The 13345-nt window shown below is 53.0% G+C and overlaps 2 protein-coding genes across 6 annotated transcripts; one reads left to right on the top strand and one right to left on the bottom strand.

The window, feature by feature from the left end:
- Positions 1 to 595: 595 nt before the first annotated feature.
- Positions 596 to 3326, bottom strand: ATP6V1G2 (ATPase H+ transporting V1 subunit G2). 3 transcript variants are annotated; one of them, XM_070418957.1, is made up of 4 exons: positions 3303 to 3326; positions 2495 to 2578; positions 2131 to 2231; positions 596 to 1658 (listed from the first exon to the last, which is right to left on the bottom strand). In XM_070418957.1, the coding sequence occupies exons 2-4, from the start codon at positions 2574 to 2576 to the stop codon at positions 1485 to 1487; spliced, it is 357 nt and encodes a 118-aa protein (XP_070275058.1). In that variant the 5' UTR covers positions 2577 to 2578; positions 3303 to 3326; the 3' UTR covers positions 596 to 1484. The 3 variants fall into 3 exon arrangements, with proteins under 3 accessions (XP_070275058.1, XP_070275056.1, XP_070275057.1); XM_070418955.1 differs by lacking the exon at positions 3303 to 3326 and adding an exon at positions 3080 to 3296; XM_070418956.1 differs by lacking the exon at positions 3303 to 3326 and adding an exon at positions 3084 to 3296.
- NFKBIL1 (NFKB inhibitor like 1) lies at positions 2868 to 12286 on the top strand. Of its 3 annotated transcripts, none has more exons than XM_070418948.1 (4): positions 2868 to 2973; positions 3886 to 4161; positions 10154 to 10375; positions 10523 to 12286. In XM_070418948.1, the coding sequence occupies exons 2-4, from the start codon at positions 3897 to 3899 to the stop codon at positions 11083 to 11085; spliced, it is 1050 nt and encodes a 349-aa protein (XP_070275049.1). In that variant the 5' UTR covers positions 2868 to 2973; positions 3886 to 3896; the 3' UTR covers positions 11086 to 12286. The 3 variants fall into 3 exon arrangements, with proteins under 3 accessions (XP_070275049.1, XP_070275046.1, XP_070275047.1); XM_070418945.1 differs by lacking the exon at positions 2868 to 2973 and adding an exon at positions 3483 to 3549; XM_070418946.1 differs by lacking the exon at positions 2868 to 2973 and adding an exon at positions 3603 to 3638.
- Positions 12287 to 13345: the final 1059 nt, after the last annotated feature.

The following is a 13345-nucleotide window of genomic DNA, read 5'->3' as shown; positions in this document are numbered from 1 at the left end:
GGGCCTGACTTTTGCCCAAAAGTAGTGTTGGCCCATATAGCACATGTCCCAGGGCCCTAAGCTGGTGGGAAGGGGCTGCGAGTCAAGGCGCTCTGAACTCAGAGTGGACGGGGTCTAGATTGGCCCCCAGTGTTAAGTGATAGGGCTTGAGGGTTATGCAACATTCCTTAAGCACTGTTAATGCGACTACAATGTTCTGAGCCCCACCCCAACAGCCCCATTGTCCAGCCTGGATTTTTTCGTGAATGAAGCAACGGATACCCCTGTCTTTGATATGCTATAGAAACCAGGCTTGATGTCTGCTGCTTGACAAAAATAACAACAAACATTTGGCCCTGTAATTTTTGTTAATCATTTAACACTAAGGAGTGGAGACCATTATTCCCATTCTATTAACAAGCCCAGAGTGAAGAGATTAAAGCAACATGTGGGAAGTAATGCAGCTAGTAAGGTGACAGAGCCAGGATGTGAACACCTTATTCTCTACTAGAGGCCCGGTGCATGAATTCCTGCTCTGCAGCCCTTTTGGGTGTTTGGAGAATACAGAAACAAGACAAAAGAGAGGGGCTAAATGAGAAATGATGACACAAAAGGATTTGCCCATAATCATTTTATTGAGAGTTTTTATTGTTACAAAGGAAGTCCATGCATACACAGTGACAAGCTTCACTTTAAATCTCAGGAAGCAGCGATCATCTGATAGGTCTTTGGGGTAATAAGAAATGGGAGAAAACCAATAAAGAGAAAGACCAACTTAAGAGAGATGAAGGAGAGGCTAAAAAAATGCACCATCTTTCTGGAACTACAGTAAAGGGGCTAAATGAAATCATCATTTTATCTTTTCAGGGATCATAAGGTCTGGGAAAAGAGAGGTGGGAAGAACCAATTCTTCAGAGAATTACGAGGATCACAGAATGAGTGAGTAGAGTTAGGGCCACAGACAGAAGTGAGGAAACAGCTGTGTTTAGGTTTTGGCAGGTGGACATGGGGTGGTAATAATATCACGGGGTTGCCATTAATCAAATCATAACTATTACATGCCAGAAACCAAGCCAGGCTCTGGACAGAATGATTCCTAATTACTGCAGCAACACTGAAAGGTGGGCATTGTTCCAGGGGAGGCAGTGAGGCTACGGGTTAAGTAGCTTGTTCTGGTTGCCTGTCAACTAGTAGCAGGGTCAGGAGAGGGATCCAAGCCTGCTGGGCTCTCGAGTTAGGATGTTTTCTACATCCCTGCTTTTTCATGCTACAAATTTCACAGAGGGATTGGGTGAGGGTGACTTGGGAGTTTATAAGGTCTCAGTGAAGGTTAAAAAATAATAAGGAGATTCGGGTCTGAGCAGAACATCTATATTTCACAGGAGAATTATTGGGTCCTGCCTCCTAGAATTTCTAGGGAATGGAAAAGGAGAGTAGGATTAGGATGGGAGGTGATTCTGATTTAGGGATTTCTTTTGAGGAGGAGTTAGGCGCTAGGGTTTGTCCTAGGCAGCAATCCTGTAGTTGGGGTGGACCTGGGGCCTGACATCGCAGACCATGCCAAGAAGCTGGGCCAGGACGAGTTCTCGATTTTTCTGCTGGGAGCTCTGCATGCCCTGCACCTGGCGCCTGGTAGCCTGCTCCACTTCTGCGGACAGGTTTCCCTGGGAGCCCATGGCCTGGAGGGTGAGGAAGGGGTAGAAGAGAAAAAGGAAGAGACAGAGAAAGAGGGTCCAGGCATGTGGAGGAAAAGATCCTAGAGCAAGGCCAGAGAGAAAGGCCCTCTCCAACCCACCCATCCCGCAGAAACAGCCGGACACCAGGACAGCAACACAACCCCTTTCCTCCAAGACCTGGCATGCAACATCAGACTGTACAACCCCCACCCTCACCACCCATAACCACTGAGCTCTGCCCCCCAGCCAAATGTCATCATACTCCACACAGACTGTGGCAACTCCCCCACAAGCTGCTCAAGGCCTTCAAAATGCCCAGACTCTTAAATATCACAAAGCTTGACCAATGTCACATGGTCCCCACCAGGATCCCCTTCTGTCCTTGACCATCTTATTTTATCGTAGAATCACCCTCACCAGATGCATCCACCAACTTGCACTCTGGGGGGCCATCCCCAATTCTCCCCAGACTCACCGCCTGCTGTTTGCTCTGGAATTCCAGCTCTCGCTCCCGCCTGTATTGTTCCACTTCCATCTGTGCCTCTTCCTTTGCCTGCTTCAGACGCCGGGCCTTCCCTGGAAGCAAAAAAAGGATGGGGGTGGGTGAACCCGACACAAAATGTGATAGTGGGGGGTGAGTCCTTTCCAGAAAGTTATTCTGCGCTCAGCCAACCAGGTGCTAGATTCTAACACCCATTTCTTCCCTTCTAATCAGCCACCCCAGCCCCCAGCTCTCTCCCCAGCAGGGTTGGGTACCTCAGGACTCAAATGTTTGCTGTCCACACCCCCCCCCCCCAATTTTCTTTCCAGACTTCTAAGGGAGGAAGGGGGAGACTCACTCTTTCTGGCATCTGCCACCTTCTCAGCCGCCCGTTTCTCTGCTTGCAAGAGTTGCTGGATACCCTGGGATTGACTGGCCATTTCTGTTGTTATGGCAGATTCTGTTTCAGATGCTACCAAGGTACCAGATGGCTCCCAGCCCCCCACCCCACCGCCTACTTCTCCCCTTCCAGCTCGTTGCTGCAGTCCTCCACTATCCCTGGGTCTTAGTGCTCCCCCTTTCGCTTAGCCTGCACCGGGTGTCTCCCCAAAACTGATCCTCCCAATGGTGGCTGGTCCTCCTCTGCCACCTCTCCATCTGGCAGTACCGAGGAGGACCTCTCGGGGGCAGCAGAGACCAGGCCCAAAGCGGCCCAGTCCGGAGGTCGAGGAATGGGGGCCGGGGCTGAGAGGAGGGTATTGGGGAGAGAAGGAGGCAGGAGGGGTTGAGACTGCGTGAGAAAGTAAGGAAGTCACCATCCGTGGTGCGTTGGGAAGAGTACGTTGGACTTCTGAATTCGGCCAATATCTCCTCCCTTTTCTCTCCCACCCGTTTCCATTTCTTCTCTATCTTTTCCAAGTCCAAACTTCTGCATCCATCTCACCTGCCTTTTATGTGTTTTCATGCCTGTTTTTCTCTTTTTGATCTGCCCCCGTTCTCAGCCTCAATGTGGTTTTGTTTTTCTTTTTCACTGTGATTTTTATTCCCTTATCGCTCCTGTTTTCTCTCTTTTCTCATCTTTTCATCTATCTCGGAACCACTACTCTCTCTTCCCAGTTGGGGAGTCGGGGTAAACCTCCAGGCCGCCCTCCTTTTTCTGCGCCTACCCTCCAGTTTCCCGGTAGACCCTTTATCTTAAATTCCCTAGTTTCCCCCCGAGGCCAGACCGCGGAAACACACCTCCCCTCCCCCACCACCGCGCGTCCTCGGGGAGGAACCACATCCGGTAATGCGCCTTAGGTCATTTCCGTCCTTTATCTGCGTCTCAGTTGCGCCGTTTCCGCCAGCCTAGAGTGTCTCCGCCTTCCTGCGTCCCTCGCTCCGAGCGACTGGTTCCTCTGGGGTCCGGGGCAGGTCTGATGAGTAGCCCGCCCCCCTACCCCCCACCCCCACCCCCCGCCAGGTCCAGAGGGAGAAGCCTTTATTTTGCATCATTCGACCGGGTGCATTATATTCAATTTCTAGATCATTACTTGAAATTGTCGATGACTTTAAAATTCTAATTTCTGTTGATAAACATTTCCCCTAAAAGTCCCTTTTCCCCCTTTTCAAAGTTCTTTATTTAAGATTTAGCGCTGCTAATGAGCCGCAATGTGATATGAGAACCCGGCGGAAGGGAGGGACGGGATGGCCGGGCTGGCGGGCGGGCCGGCGAGGCTGGTCCCTCTGATGCCTCTTTTCCTTCTTCAGCCGCGAGTCCCATGGCCTCCACGGCCCGCCGCCGGCGCCGAGAGCGTCGCTTCCGGCGGTACTTGTCTGCGGGCCGGCTGGCCCGGGCCCAGGCCCTCCTCCAGCGGCACCCCGGCCTGGATGTCGATGCTGGGCGGCCCCCGCCACTGCACCGGGCCTGTGCCCGCCACGATGCCCCCGCCCTGTGCCTGCTGCTTCGGCTCGGGGCTGACCCTGCCCGCCGGGACCGCCACGGAAACACGGCGCTGCACGCTGCCGCCCGCCGGGGGCCTGGTGGTGAGTGTGCCCGCGGGACAGCTCATGAGCCACGGAGCGTCCTGGGACCTAGGGCGTAGATGACCAAGTTGGCATTGGCTGTCACCTGTGCCATTACCATACTGAACTACCATTGTCTGAGGAGCCCGACACTGAGGGTCACAGCTTTCTAGATTAGTAGCTCCTTTGTCTCTGGAGTGGTGGTTTGCCTGAAGTGCAAAAGGTAGCATAGAGGGTAGGCTTTAGAGCTGGGTGCCTGGGTTCAAATCCCAGCCGCACTCTTAATAGCTGGAACTTCTTGGGCAAGGTACCAAACTTCGTTTACCCACGTGCAAAATTAAATCATAACAACCCTTGCTATGTGCCAGGCACTTCTCACAAAGTAACTTGTTTAGTCCTCACAGCAACCGTGTAAGTACTAACAGAGAGGTAATTTGCCAAAATAGTGCATCAGTGATTGTAACCCAGGCAGCCCCGGCAGGGCGCTGTCCTGGGACAGGTACAGAATTGTTACAGAAATACCCAGTGATGGTGCCTGTGCTCAGCACCCCATGCTGGGGCGAGTGCTAAGACTCTACGAAGCAGGACACATGGCAAGCCCTCGGTAGATACTCACCGCTGTTCTGCCTGTTATCAGCATATCCATACTCCCTTACCAACGATTCTGAAACAAAAACACTGAGAGGCTAGCATTTACAGCAGCACGCCACCAGACTCATTCTGTGGCAGAGCCTAACCTGACGAAAGTGAGGCCATCTACCATTTGTCTTTATCATGCTGATGTCAACATTCAGAAGCTTTCGCGTGTCTGGCCCCGGAGGCTGCCCAGGTCCTCCTGGGCTATGCAGTACACGTGTACTTTCAGATCAGCTCTCAAGCCCCAGAACATTTGCAGAGCCTCGCTGCTGTGCTTTCCCGTGCGGGCCTGTGGATTCTGTGGGCAGTGGAGGCAGCTGTCTGGATTTGCCCTCAGGAGATTTTCCTTCTGGAGTAAGAACATCTGAGGAGAACCTCTAGGTTGGGATGAGCACCCTTTATTCAGTTTGATTGCTCCCCCAGTGCCCCAAGCACAGGAACCCATCTCCACCCCCACACCTTCCCTAATAGTAAAGAAACATTCCCCCTTTCTTTAATGTTTCTTAACATCAGTGAGATAGGCCAGCACGTGGGGAGGTTGTAAACTTAAAAATAAAGAAAGGAGGTTTGCAAAGTGCAGATGGCTGACTGAACAACTGACATTGCAGGTGGCAAAAGCTGAGCCCTCACCCAGGTTCCAGCCTGGCCACTGGGGTCCTGGGCTGGGCTGGGTGAGGGACCCGCAGCTCACCCTCTGTGACCTGATGTGCCTCTAAAATGCAGGTTGTGAGAGTTAAGAGGCAGGCACTTGGTACAGTTTAGCACTAACTCAATGAGAAGTAGTGTTCTATTCTGATATTACTTAATTAAGGCTATTTGAATAATAAAAATATTCTTCAGCCGAAACCGGTTTGGCTCAGTGGATAGAGTGTCGGCCTGCGGACTGAAAGGTCCCAGGTTCGATTCCGGTCAAGGGCATGTACCTTGGTTGCGGACACATCCCCAGTGGGAGGTGTGCAGGAGGCGGCTGATCGATGTTTCTCATCGATGTTTCTAACTCTCTATCTCTCTCCCTTCCTCTCTGTAAAAATTCAATAAAATATATATTTTAAAAAAATATATTCTTCATGGTAAGTGCTTTCTTCATTGTATTAAATCCCAAGAAGCCGGCAAGATTGATATTATTATCTCACAGGTGAGGAAAGGAGGGCCTAGAAAGTTCAGGAACTTTATTTTTTTTTAATATATTTTTATTGATTTCAGAGAGGAAAGGAGAGAGAGAGAGAAACATCAGTGATGAGAAAGAACCATTGATCTACTGCTTTCTGCACACCCCACACTGGGGATTGAGCCCGCAACCTGGGCATGTGTCCTGACTGGGAATCGAACTGGGACCTCCTGGTTCATCGGTGGACCCTCAACCACTGAACCCCACCTGCCCGGTGGTTCAGGAACTTTCTTCCCAGGGGGGATCCACGCTCAGGTCACACCCAAGCCCTTCCTTCCTCCCAGTCCCTGCCAGTCGCCACCAGGGGGCCTTCTAACTCCTGGGTAGGAAGGCCTGTCTTCTTCGTCTCCAGCTGCTTTAGAAACCACTGTGCCTTAAATGCAAATGTTCTCTTTGAGCTGATGAAATGATCTTGGATCCCTGAGGAGGTGCATTCCCCTCAGCTCCCAGGCAGGCCCAGGCCCGATGGACTTGCCTGTTCTGCTGGGTTGGCTGGGCTGGGTTGTCACACCCAGTGACATGCTGGTAAATCGCCCCTACCTTGGGCTTTTGGTAATTTCTCTTCGGACCCATCACCTGGTGGGGAAGTTATCTCAGCTGTCAGAGACCCCTGTGTACACACACCTCAGTCTGACAGTAACCATTCTCTGCATACAGCAAGAATTATCGAACACTGAGAAATGGGGTTGTTTTTCTCACAGTCTTTGCAAAAAGAATAAAATTGAGAGCCATCCTGATATTTTTTCGGATATATTATTTTTAATATGACATTCACTGCACTTCCGCTGTGTGCCAGACATTCACTGTCCGTTACCACTCGATCTGCACCGCAGAAGTAGGCTGTGGCCCTGTTCACAGGTGGCTGAGCCATGGGTCTGTGTTCCATTTGCCTTTCCAGCCTGACCTCCACGGCTCACCCAAAAGCTGCAGCTCCCCGCGAGGCTCTGTCTCCAGTGTCCCCAGCATGTTTTTCACAAGCCCGCCTCTCTCTTGCCTGTTGCTTTCCCGTCTGCCTGATTTCTGCTTTGCTAAATTACTCTCCCTTCCCAGACCAACATAAGCCACCTCCGCCTGGAAGCCCTCTTGGACCACCCTGCCCACCATGACCTTTTCTTCCTCTGTGCCTTCCTCAGTCAGTTGTCCTCAACATAAGCTTCTGATACTAGTGTTTTTTTCAGTGAGTTGTACCAGTTAGTGTGAACTTTGCTTTCAGGTAGAAATCGTCTTATGGGGAGGAGAAAAGCAGTGCTGTCATCACTAAGACAAAGTCTATTTTTACTTCAAAATGTTTTTCATATCTGTTTTTCCCAGTAGAAAAGCACACTGGGAAAAGTTGATCCATATGCTAAACTGATGGTAAAGTTGGCATTCCAAGTCACCGGAGGAAGGTGAGCTGTTTAACAAATGATATCAGAGCATTTGCTTCATCCAGGGAAAAGCAGAGTCCTCCCTCATTCCTGACGTAAAAGTAAGTTACGTGAGGGACCCGCAGCTCACCTAAATATGACAGGAAGGGCACATACCAAATTCATAGGAGGGGTTCCCTGGGGGAATAAAACTTAGAAGGCAGCATTGAAGAAAAATTTACTTTATCTATGATGGTTTTATTTCTTTAAAACGAAATGATGTTGCAAAAATGACAGTATGTTAACATACCCTGTGATAGGAATAGAGGTATTTATTATACTATACTTTCTACTTTTTTTTTGAATTTTTTAGGTTTCTAAAAATAAAAGTAAATATAGTAGAAAAACACAGGGGAATCATTTTATAATCTTGGAGTGAAGAAAACCTTCCTAAGAATGAAATAAAGTCAAAAGCTATTGATGCAGATTTAACTACATCAAACTTTTTTTACAAATATATTTTTATTGATTTCAGAGAGGAAGGGAGAGGGAAAGAGAGGTCGAAACATCAATAATGAGAGAATCATCCATCGGCTGCCTCCTTCACATCTCCCCCTCCCCCTTGCCACTGGAGATCAAGCCTACAGCCCAGGCCTGTGCCCTGACCAGGAATCGAACCATGACCTCCTGGTTCATAGGTCGGCACCCAGACACTTAGCACCCTGGCAAAAACTTGTTGGAATGGGAGAAAATACCGACAATACATGTAACACAGACACAAGGTTGATCTCTGTACGATATAAAGGGCTGTCATCTCTACACTATCGTTTCCGAGGGAAAAGTAGATGAATAAGAACAGGTCATTCACAACAGAAACACAAAGAGCCAAAAAGCATATGAAAAAGAAAAGTTCATAATTAAAATCTTTTTTTAATCTGTCAGATGGGCCAAATTAAAAGGTTGATGAGACTAAATTTTGGTAAAGGACGACGCAGATTTCCATAGGGTTGTGTGTTGGCACGAAAGAGAGCTTTTTGGCAAAACCTCACATATTCTTTGACTCAGAGATTCCACTTCTGAGAAGCAGCCCCGCAGAAATACCACAGGGAGCCCACAGAGACATGTAGGAAGCCAAACAGTTTGGAAACAAAGTCTGTCTCCTGCGGGGAGAGGGGGTGAGTTTGTTCCGCGCAGTGAAACGCCGCGCAGTCATGAAAAAGGAGGCCAGCGTGTTACTCCTGTGGAAAATGTAAGTAGACGTTAAGTGAAAAGAGCAAGTTGCCAAATAACACACGCAGTGCGGTCTCGTATCGCTGGCAGAAATTGTCAGCTCTGTGCGTTTATATCACCCAGATGGGGCTGGAAAAGACAGCGGCAAAGTGGGAAGAGCGATTACACTTATTCTTCATTCTTTAAGAGGAAAGGGATTCACCGTTAGTTACATCCATGCGCTTTAAAATGTCAAGTAGGAGTGGGGGAGCCACCCATAGTCCTCCCACCCAGAGGCCGGAGCCTTATATTTCTACACCTTCTCCAGCCAGAGCACTTGCTCTTTCCACACCATTGCAGTCCGGTCCCATGTACAGTTTTGTAGCCAGCTTTCCACACACAAACATCGTGCTTAGTTACTAGTTAATATCCTGTGTCACATTTTACTTACATTTCATGGTTGGAAGCCTTACTCCTTAAAACCTATGAACCTAAAACCTTCCCGTCCTAGCCTGAGCACCTGCCACCCTCCCCCTGCCGTGAGGCCTGGTCCTGACGGGGTCTGGAGTCGGGGGTACTCGAGTGTGCCAGGAGATGCGTGGGGGCCGCGGGCCTTGGCTGGCCAAGGCTGGGCCCGTCCTGTCTCCCTGCCTCCCTGGCAATGGGAGCACCCCTTCTCCTGACCCGTGCTTTTCTTAGATAGCCAGTGCCACAGAGTAAAGATGGAAGGGCCGCCAGCCACCTCCTCCTGCCCTGGCGAGAGGAAGCAGGCCACAGCGAGAGAGCCTCACGCACCCTCCTGGTCCCAGGAGTGAGGTGCTTGGGGGCCTGGGTGGGCAGTGAAGTGAGCAGCACGGCCCTGGCACATGGCCACTCTGGAGCCAATGCAGCGAAGTCAGGACTCAGGAAGGAGGGTTCCTGGGCGGAACCCCCTCTCAGCCCTCTCCCCTCCCCTAGGCCAGCAGTCATTGGAAAGAGCTTGCTGGTTGCTTGGAGCATTTCTCTGGTTCAAACTCTGCTGATCTGGCCCTCGACCTCCACCCCCCCCAGGATGCTCTGGGGAAGGCTGGCTGAGGGAAATTCCCCTAAAAACATTTATTTTATCCAGTTTATTGAAGAGTAATATAAAAAGATACCTATTTGATATTTGCATATTTATAATGTTAGAGTAGAATGTTCAAATATCTTACCAATCTGAAGTATAATGTGGGGTGAGAAACACAGGAAGAGGTATAAGGTGACAATATTTTCTTTTATCTCAGAGAGAGAGAGAAACATCAATGATGAGAGAATCGTTGATCGGCTGCCTCCTGCATGCCTCACACTGCGGATCGAGCCCATAACCTGGGCATGTGCCCTGACTGGGAATCAAACTGACTGGTTCATAGGTCGACACTCAACCACTGAGCCACGCTGGCTGTCCTAACGTGACAATATTTTCCAGCCCAAACTGGAATGCGTAGTCAGAGGTTTCTGACGTTGGCCCGGGTGGCAGGAGGCAGACTGAAAACATAAAGTAGTTCATGGGGACACGGGTCAGGATATTTTAAACTGCGGTAAACTGTCAGTAAGTGTGTGTCAGGTCTAGGTGGGCAGGACCCCAGATGCGCCCTGCCAAGGAGGCCCAGCTAACCCCCCGCCCTCCCGCCAACAGCCTACACGGACTTCTTCCTGCCACTGCTGCGCCGCTGTCCCTCTGCCATGGGAATAAAGAACACGGATGGGGAGACCCCTGGGCAAATTCTGGGCTGGGGACCCCCCTGGGATTCTGCCGAAGAGGAGGAGGACGACGAGGCGTCCAGGGAGCACCAGTGGAGGCAGAAGCTGCTGGGAGAGCTGGAGGACGAGTGGCAGGAGGCCACCGGGCGGCTGGAAGGTGAGGAGTCCGTTCCCCAACAGCTGCCCTTCCCAGCTGCTGCTTTGCCTGCACCCCCCCTGCACCGCGTCCCCTGTGCCGCCTGCTTCTCTTGCCCTGTGACCTCATGGCCTCTCCCCGACCACCCCTGTCCCCCCTCCCAAACAGACTATGCTGCCCATGAGGCCCAGGAACCCGAGTCCTTCTCAGCCTGGTCAGATCGCCTGGCCCGGGAGCACGCCCAGAAGTGCCAGCAGCAGCGCAAGGCAAAGGGAGCCCGCCGGCCCGCCCGGGCTGAGGGCTCCAGTCTCAGCTGGCGGCGGCAGGAGGAGGAGCGGAGACTCTTCCAAGAGCGGGCCAGGGCCAAGGAGGAGGAACTGCGGGAGAGCAGAGCCAGGCGGGCACAGGAGCAGGCGCAGGAGGCTCACAGGGCCCAGCCAGCCAGGGGAGCAGGGAGGGGCAACCTCTGGCGCTTCAATGACGTGCCCTGGCCCTGCCCTGGGGGAGGGGACCCGGAGGCCATGGCGGCAGCCCTGGTGGCCAGGGGTCCCCCCTTGGAGGAGCAAGAGGCTCTGAGGAGGTACTTGAGGGTCCAGCAGGTTCGCTGGCACCCGGACCGCTTCCTACAGCGGTTCGGGAGCCAGATTGAGACCTGGGAGCTAGGCCGCGTGATGGGAGCGGTGACAGCCCTTTCTCAGGCCCTGAATCGCCGTGCAGAGGCCCTCAAGTGACCCCAGGGACAGCAGGAGGAGCTGCAGGGAACGCAGCCTTCAAGACAGGGCGGCAGGAAGGGCATGATCAGAGGTGGGGGTGACGAGGACGAGGCAGGACCGGGCACTGTGCAGCAGAGGATGTGGGGTGGGAGCGAAACTTGTGATGAGCGGGGGTGGGAGGGCAGCCACCGGCACTGCTCCTTGACTCTGCCACTTCCTAATAAGACCTGGTTCCACGTCTCACTCCCAGGGCCCTGCCTTTTTCCACTGCGGTGGTTTTCATCGCCCATGACATCTTCCCCGCCCGTCTGCCGAACCCACAGCTCTACACACCTGTGACCCGCACGCACACGGCCGCGTCCGCACTGGCCGCTAGAGGCCTGCTGCCGGCCCGTTCGCAGGCTGGCCCTGAGCGGGCCAGTGCGCCCTCCAGTCTCGCTCTCTCCCTATGCCGGGCTCCCCTCGGTAATTGGGGGCCCAAGAGATGAATGTGAACACCGGCCAAAAAAGGGAACAGAACTAGTTTCCCTCCCTCCCCAGCCCCCCACCAGAACCACATCCTCCTCCCCACTCATTGCCTCCCCAGCAGACAGGGCTTTCCCTTTGCTGAGTCACTGAATGGTCCAAGTGGGGGGCAGCGGAGCTGGGGGCCACAAGGAGGTTGTGAGAGGTCGGGGCAGGAGCAGGATGGAGGAGGAGCCCTGTGGGGGAGTGGAATTTCGATTACTAAAATTAGGACCAGGGGAAGTAGGCGGAAAGAGCCAAATTATGTAACCTGGGTTGTCTGTTCTTGGGCAACCAGGGACCCACACCCGCGGCGAGTGAAGGAGTGACATGGACTCACTCTAGTCAAGCTGCTCAGTCACTACAGCCAAGTTGGTTGAGGCCCGAGGAACGATTCTGTGCTCATTAACCAGCTGGGAACTTAAACTTGGGAATTTTCCCGGCCTGTGTCAGTGCCTCCTGATACCCCCGATCACCCCTGAAGGCCTCACTACGCCTTGACCTGACATCCATCACCCAGACACGGTGTGACCAGACCAGCTGGGTCTGACTGGGCGCCATCCTGGACGGTGGGTCCTGGCTGAGCCTGCAGGACCGACCATTCTCAAGAGGAGGATGCTTAACTTTCCTTCTTATTCGGAAACACTTCTGGGGTTTTGCCTAGTTATGCTTCCAGTTTGCAAACCTGTGAATAAATCTTTATCGTGTATTTCTAGCCAAAGCCTCCAAACACATTGAGTTAGTTTGACAGCTCAAGCCTCAGTTCCCTCCATAGCTTCTGCCCCCATAAAGCCCGGGTTCCATCGCTGGGCAGCCAGGCCTGGCCGACAGAGAAACATCTGAGGGTGGAGGGAGAAGGCCTGGGGTTCCGCGGAGGACAGGGCGCCACCCCTCCCGCTGTTCATGCTCAGCTCTCAGCCCCTGGACTGGTGTGGGACTAGACAGCACCGACCCCATGGCCACCCCCCACCCCGGGCACAGCAGTGAAGTGAAAAGAAAGGGCAGGCCGGCAGCACAAGCAGGGTGGCCAGTGCCGTGGGCACTTGTCTGCTTCAGGGCGCTTATGCATCAAGCTTATCTTTCAGGTTGGGAGCCCCAGTCTCCGCGGGCCGGGAGAAGCCGGGAGTAGAAGGGGAGGCCTTGGAGGAGGGAAGGGGCAGCCTCGGAACGTGGCATGGGAATGTGGGGTGAGCGCGAGACCCCGGGGAGACAGAGCCAAGAGGCCCAAGGCCTTGAGGCACCGGCCAGATGTGGGGCAGGAAGAGGAAGGGCTGTGAGAGGAAGCTGCTGTGATTCAGAGAAGAGACAGGCTGTGAGCAACCCAGGCGTCCGGTTCCGCTCACAGCTGGGGGTTTCGGAAGTGGCATGCAAAGAGCTCAGGTTGGGGGGGGGGGCGGTGGGGTGACGGTCGGACTGGGAGCTGACAGGTGAGCATCAGGGAACTGGTGTCCAAATCTGCTCCTCCATCCAGGTTTTCCTCCGGTTTTTAAGCACATCGCTGGCCCTTTGCAAAAGTTACATAAACCACAGCACAACATGGCCTGCTCCCGGCCCCCAGGCCCCCCTCTTTCCAGTGTCCCTCCCTGTGTCTGGCCCCCAGCCCTGTTGGGGGTTCCCCTGAGATGAGGGCTGTTCACTTTCTCTGACCACATGGTTTCCGCTTCAGTGTCTCTTTTTCCTAGGCTGATAAAAATACTGAGCCTCAGAGGCCCTGCTTCCTCTGACCTCCTGGGCCAGGCGGCGGGCTTCCTGTCCACCAGGTGGGGGCAGGGAG

Source organism: Myotis yumanensis, unplaced genomic scaffold (genome assembly GCF_028538775.1).
Source record: "Myotis yumanensis isolate MYYU_CA2020_CCGP unplaced genomic scaffold, mMyoYum1.0.hap1 SCAF_6, whole genome shotgun sequence".
NCBI classification, from domain to species: domain Eukaryota; kingdom Metazoa; phylum Chordata; class Mammalia; order Chiroptera; family Vespertilionidae; genus Myotis; species Myotis yumanensis.
The sequence above is the reverse complement of the archived record's forward strand: the minus strand, read 5'-3'. Positions and strand labels throughout refer to the sequence as shown.

Excerpts from the sequence above, each read along its gene's own strand:
- ATP6V1G2 (XM_070418957.1), bottom strand. The coding sequence starts at position 2,576 with ATGGCCAGTCAATCCCAGGGTATCCAGCAACTCTTGCAAGCAGAGAAA. Across the intron at positions 2,232-2,494 it reads GGTGGCAGATGCCAGAAAGA|GGAAGGCCCGGCGTCTGAAG; the intron begins GTGAGTCTCCCC and ends TTTTGCTTCCAG. Across the intron at positions 1,659-2,130 it reads TCCAGAGCAAACAGCAGGCG|GCCATGGGCTCCCAGGGAAA; the intron begins GTGAGTCTGGGG and ends CTCACCCTCCAG.
- NFKBIL1 (XM_070418948.1), top strand. The coding sequence starts at position 3,897 with ATGGCCTCCACGGCCCGCCGCCGGCGCCGAGAGCGTCGCTTCCGGCGG. Across the intron at positions 4,162-10,153 it reads CGCCCGCCGGGGGCCTGGTG|CCTACACGGACTTCTTCCTG; the intron begins GTGAGTGTGCCC and ends TCCCGCCAACAG. Across the intron at positions 10,376-10,522 it reads GGCCACCGGGCGGCTGGAAG|ACTATGCTGCCCATGAGGCC; the intron begins GTGAGGAGTCCG and ends CCTCCCAAACAG.